The 6000-nt window shown below is 48.0% G+C and overlaps 1 protein-coding gene across 1 annotated transcript in view; it reads right to left on the minus strand.

Moving 5' to 3' along the window:
• The window catches only part of EFCAB8 (EF-hand calcium binding domain 8), a gene marked incomplete at both ends in the record, with an annotated part of 61937 nt that extends 58864 nt beyond the window's left edge, over positions 1-3073 (minus strand). Inside the window, 2 exons of the mRNA XM_080684900.1 lie at positions 1330-1458; positions 3040-3073. Coding sequence (XP_080541026.1) covers positions 1330-1458; positions 3040-3073 — 163 coding nt within the window. The remainder of the gene's footprint in view (positions 1-1329; positions 1459-3039) is intronic.
• Positions 3074-6000: the final 2927 nt, after the last annotated feature.

Below are 6000 nucleotides of genomic sequence, written 5' to 3' on the forward strand. Positions count from 1 at the left end.
CCCAAAGAGAGGCCTGGAGAGAGAAGCAGGGTCTGATCCATAGCCTCCATGGCAGCTGTTGATCAGCCCTTGCCTCTTTTTTTCTCTCAGGGACTGGCCAGCAGCCGTGCCTCTCTTTCTCTCAGGCCTCTGCTGGGGCTGCTGATCAGCCCCACACCTCTGATCAGGCCTGTTGATAGGCCCGGAGACGCTGACTGGCACAGAAACTGACCAATCAGAACCAAATCTGGGTGAAGTGTGAGGAGCCAATGGCTGCCTAGGAAGCGGAGCTTTTGACGCTGACTGGCATAGAAACCAACCAATCAGAACCAAATCTGTGTGAAGTGTGAGGAGTCAATGGCTGCCTAGGAGGTGGAGCTTTTGACACTGACTGGCATAGAAACCAACCAATCAGAACCAAATCTGGGTGAAGTGCGAAGGGAGAACCTAAGGTGGGGGCCGAGGAAGGGTTTTAAGGGCAACAGCTATTTGGTGTAAGGTGTAAGAAAGTGGTTCAATTTTTTAATGACCAGTTTGGCAGTATAATGCATATGGCTGGCTATCAGTCCAGATATAGAGATTATGTATTTTTGTCTACCAAGAGCATCTCCTGCTGATGAAAAAGGCTTCCCCTCTCCCCATTTAAGCAATCCTATCCTATATAATCTATCTATACTACTAAAAGGGCAATATGCTAATTAGACAGGGTCGACCGGCCATCTTCTGAATGTCCGACTTCCTTCCGGACAAAGCCATGGTGGTGGGGGCCAAGGCAGAGGCCGTTAGGGGTGATCAGGCCAGCAGGGGAGGGCAGTTGGGGGCGAGATCAAGCCGGCAAGGGAGGGCAGTTAGGGGTGATCAGGCAGGCAGAGACAGTTGGGGGTAAGATCAGGCCGGCAGGGGAGAGCAGTTGAGGGTGAGATCAGGCTTTCAGGGGAGGGCAGTTAGGGGCAATCAGGCAGGCAGGCAGGCAGAGGGGTTAGGGGCAATCAGGCAGGCAGGCAGAGGCAGTTAGGGGCAATCAGGCAGGCAGGCAGGTGAGTGGTTAGGAGCCAGTAGTCCCAGATTGCGAGAGGGATGTCCGACCACCGGTTTAGGCCCGATCCCTAAACCGGTGGTCAGACATCCCCCAAGGGGTCCCCAATTGGAGAGGATGCAGGCTGGGCTGAGGGAACACCTCCCCCTCCCCCCCCCCCACCGCCCCGCCAACCTGTGCACAAATTTTGTGTATCGGGCCACTAGTTTAACAATAAAGGAGACACTGGATGCAAAAATGTTTGTCCAAACACTACAGGTACTGGGTCCCCATTGTGCAAAAGCCAAGAGACTAAGCCCACAGTGCAGCTTTACCTCTAGTCGAGTTTATGCCGTCCTCAAATATTTTCTTAATCTTGGCCAGGTGTAGCTCTGTAAACGGCTGAGACTCATCTTGGACAGTGGACGTCTGGCTAAAGGTGACGGATGATGACGGGGATCTACCTAGGGTGGGTGACTGGAACAAATATGACTACAAGACTGAGAAGGTTGATTTTCTGCTCTGAACATTTTTAAGCACATCTGATTAAAAGAGAAAGCCTTGCCCTAGCCAGTTTGGCTCAATAGATAGAGCCTCAGCCTCTGGACCAAAGGGTCCCAGGTTCAATTCCAGTCAAGGGCACATACCTTGGTTGCAGGCTCCTCCCTGGCCCAGGCCCTGATTAGGGCTCATACAGGAGGCAACCAATCGATGTGTTTCTCTCACATCGATGTTTCTGTCTTTCTCTCTCTCTCCCAGTCTCCCTAAAAATCAATGGAAAAATATCCTCGGGTGAGGGTTAGCAACAAACAAAAAAAGAGAGAGAGAGAAAGAGCCTTTGGGAAAGGACAGAGCATGCAGTGTTATGGTATGTTACTAACTGACCACTTTCAGACTTAGGAAGACCAAGAAAGATCTAGCCTGCTTCTCCTGACTTTGGCAAATTCCTCTTTTACAGATTCCCCTACTGAGGCTCAGCAAGTTTAGCAGATGTGCCAAGGTCCCACTTTACACATAACAGGGCTCTAATTTCTAAGGTGCTTCAGTTCAGTAACTACATTGTTTCAAATCTTCAGTTGTCAGAATTCAAGCCCCCAAGAAATCCAGCTCTATGTTCCCCAGACAATTTGATGTGGTTCTGACTAGCCCCGACAATTCATTTGCACACACTTGGAAGCTCATGTGAGTCCCCTCCCTCCATCAGGGACTCACAGCTTCCTCCTACTCACCTCCCACATCCCACTAAAAGCCTTCTCCACCCCTCCATCCCTCAACAATCAACAATGCTTCCTCTCTTTAGCCCCTACTCATTCTGATACTTGGCACAATGCTTCACGTTACTAAAGGCTCAGGTTCTCAAAGTCTGCCGCCCCCAAAAGACTGCAGGTGTGGACTATGACATGATAACCACTAAGTGCTGCTCACTGAGACGTGCTGCTTTTTGGGCTTTTTCAGACAAGAAAACTTTAGTGGAGGTAGACTATTCACTCTCCCAATCCCAACCCACCAACCAGGCAAAATGCTCATCTCCTGTAAACTTTCATCCATTCCCTCAATATCCACACACATTTGTTGAGTGCCAGGCACTGTGGACACATAAGTGAACAGAGTGGAGACCTGCCTTCATGGGGCCAGGCAGATAAACTAGTTAATCTCTCACCAGCCATGCAGGCCCGCAGATTAGAAATCTGAGCACCATCTTTGGCTCTTCCCTTTTCCTCCTACACATTCTTACTGCTCCTTCTATTAGTTCCTACTGTGATCCATCTCCTACATCTAAACCCTCCTTTCATGATATCCCTACTCCACCCTGAATCCTGGCCTTTTGCTGGAACAAGGACAGTGGCCTTCACTAACTGGGACCAGAATTTGGCTTTCCCTAGCAATCCGCCTCCCAACACTGGCACTAATCATCTTTCTGGAAGGCAAATCTGATCAGCTCTGACATTTCCAGGGTACTCCCACCACCTCCAACTACTGAGTGTGGCATTCAAAACCCTTTGCAATGCAGCCCTGACCTATCTTTCTAGTTTCAATGCACACACCATGGTCCAGGCACACCAAGGGCTCTCCCAACATCCCGACACAGCAAGCATTCCACTTTTACTTACACTGTTCCCTATATGTATTACTGACCATCTCGCCCAGAGGTGAACTCCTACCCATTCTTCACAGTCTGGCTCAAATGGCACCTCCTCCAAGGAGTCACCACTGCCACCTTTGTACTCCTAAACTCTTTGTTCATATCTGCCATGCATGTGTTATACTAGTGCATGTGTCCATACATGTAGACAGCATGGGCTAGAATTCTGCTTGGCTCCCTACTTAAGAGCAAATTATCTTGAGCATATTACATCTCTTCTATGAGCCACAAGTGTCTTCATCGGCAAAAGAGATCCACAATATCCACTTTGCAGGGTTGTGGTAAAATTTATTTTTTTTATTTTTTTTTTTAATTAAGGTATTATATGTGTACATATCTTACCATTGCCCCCCCCCCCACCCAGTTGTGGTAAAATTTAAGCACATCTGAACACATGCAAAGGCCCAGCAAACTGCAGTCACACAATAAATGATGGCTCCTGTTATTACTCCTCTCATAGTGAGCAAGGGCATATTGATCTTTTTTTTTTTAATATATTTTTATTGATTTTAGAGAGAAAGGGAGAGGGAAAGAGAGTTAGAAACATCAATAATGAGAGAGAATCATTGATCGGCTGCCTCCTGCACGCCCCCTACTGAGGATCGAGCCCGCAACCCCAGGCATGTGCCCTTGGCCGGAATCGAACCTGGGACCCTTCAGTCCGCAGGCCGACACTCTATCCACTGAGCCAAACCAGCTAGGGCCTGATCTTAATTTAATCTTAATTTAATTTATACTAATTATCTCTATAATTCCCTAGCCCCAAGTTCACAGTAGACACTAAATACTTATCTGGCTTGATGGTAATTTGTACAGCCCATCACACCATTATCATAACTGGGCTGAAGAAAATTAAGTCTAGTCCATGAAGAAGCTGCCACTGGGTAGCCAAAGATTTGCTGCATTTGGCCCATGCAGTGCTTTAAAAAGGAAGAACCAGCCTGCCTTAGCACACACTTCAGTTTCCTATCTGGCCTTGTAAATATATGAGTTTGCAACCCCTGGTGAGAAGCTGATAACCAATATAGACTTCTATTCTATGCCTATGAGTGATGTCTGGGTGGCGCTAGAATACCCCCTCCCGTCACCAACTCTGGTTTTCTTACCTCTTCAGGTTGAGGACTCTCTCTTAAGTCCTCGGAAGATTCTGATTTTGACCTAGAATAGGGAATCATAGTCACTTTAAGTCCAGTCTTTGTAAGGGCCCTGTGGGAGGCTGACCTAGCTGGGTCAAAGGAAGGGGGGAAAGTAGTCAGGGTTAAGGCAGGGGGTGGCTGAGCCGTGCCAATGGACACCCCAGCACGCATTTGATGAGCATCCCTTTTCCCATAGGGGCTTCTCCAGTAGGAAGCTTTTCCAAGCTTACACCTGAGTTTTCTTCCCCCTGATAGAAAGTTGTCCCTTCTGAAGCCCTGGGGCTTCTCAAGTTACTATACTCCTGGATTACAGCCAGGGGTACCCTAAAGGGGTCACCCTTTTTACAGAATTAGGAGGCCATGAGGTGACCCAACTACAATTCATAGATTAGGAAAATAAGGCCCAGGAACAGACCTGTGTCCAAAGGGTCAAAGACATGCACCAGAAGGGAAGCAGGAGGGCCCAACTGTCCACTTCCTACACCTCCCCCGACACTGCCCTCTGATGTCCTCAGAGACAGGACTTCTTTGAGAGAGGTGACAGAACCCTCCTTACAGAAGCAAAGGGTCAGGGGAGAATGTGTAAAGGTCTGTTCCTTGGAGCTCAGATCTGAGAATATAAATGACATGTTTCCACTGGACCAGTGGCACCTCCATGGAAGATGGGAGCCAGTGAGTTCACCTCTTTAGCAAGTCCCACCAGCAGGAACAGAGAGGGTACTCTAGGATGGCAGGGGGAATGGCCAGGAAGGAGTGAAGCCCCACACATACTCAGTAGAGCAAATGAGCCAGCTTGGCTTGGCAAAGGGCTCCTGGGGGAGGAGAGGGGAGGAAGAGTAAAAAGTAGAATGTAGCATTTTAAATGACCTTGCCAGGGAGGCTAAATAGGATGAAGGGCAATTATGAACATTCATCAGTGAGAGAGAGAAAAAAAGGGGGGGGGGCTGAAGACTGGCCAACAGAGTCCTAACCTAACAGTGTCTTGGCAGCAGCTCGGATGTAAGGACCAACGGAGAAAGATGAGCCAAAGGAAAGGAGATTTGGAAGCCAAATCTCAGGGTAACTGAAACATTTCTAGAAAAGGGAGCAAAGAAGGAAAGTAGCCTAATGCATGTTATGCTGAACTGTCCAATTAGAAATGAAAAAAAACAAATACCTGGAAATATGGGACTAACACTTGAGGAGCGGCTACATGTAGGAGATAGAAAGAGGAGAAACACAGACAAAACAGGATGAGTCAGCGAGGAGCATGGGATGCTTCAAAGTGGGCCAAGATAAGAAAATGAAAAGGCCACGGAGCATGGCCATTAAAGGTCCCTAGTAAAAAAAGGCTGCAGAAGTGGACGTCTACGCCCACTGCTGTTAAGCATGTGTGTGCTAGCACAAGCACAGAGAGCGCCTGGGGAATTATGCTCTATGTGTAATGGCAATTATTTCTGGCAGGTGAGATTACAAAGGATTTCTAAATCTCTATTTTTTAATTCAGAAAAGGTCCATGGCAATCTTTAAAATTTATTTCAATGGTGGGTGGCGATTTACTTTACTAACCTGTGAAAGACCACTGTACAAGAGTAATTGCTGCAGCATTGATCACAGTGGCAAAAAATAAAGTGAATGGCCAAAACCGGTTTGGCTCAGTGGATAGAGCGTCGGCCTGCGGACTGGAGGGTCCCAGGTTCGATTCCGGTCAAGGGCATGTACCTTGGTTGCGGGCACATCCCCAGTGG

This window comes from Plecotus auritus, assembly GCF_963455305.1.
Source record: "Plecotus auritus genome assembly, chromosome: 8".
NCBI lineage: Eukaryota > Metazoa > Chordata > Mammalia > Chiroptera > Vespertilionidae > Plecotus > Plecotus auritus.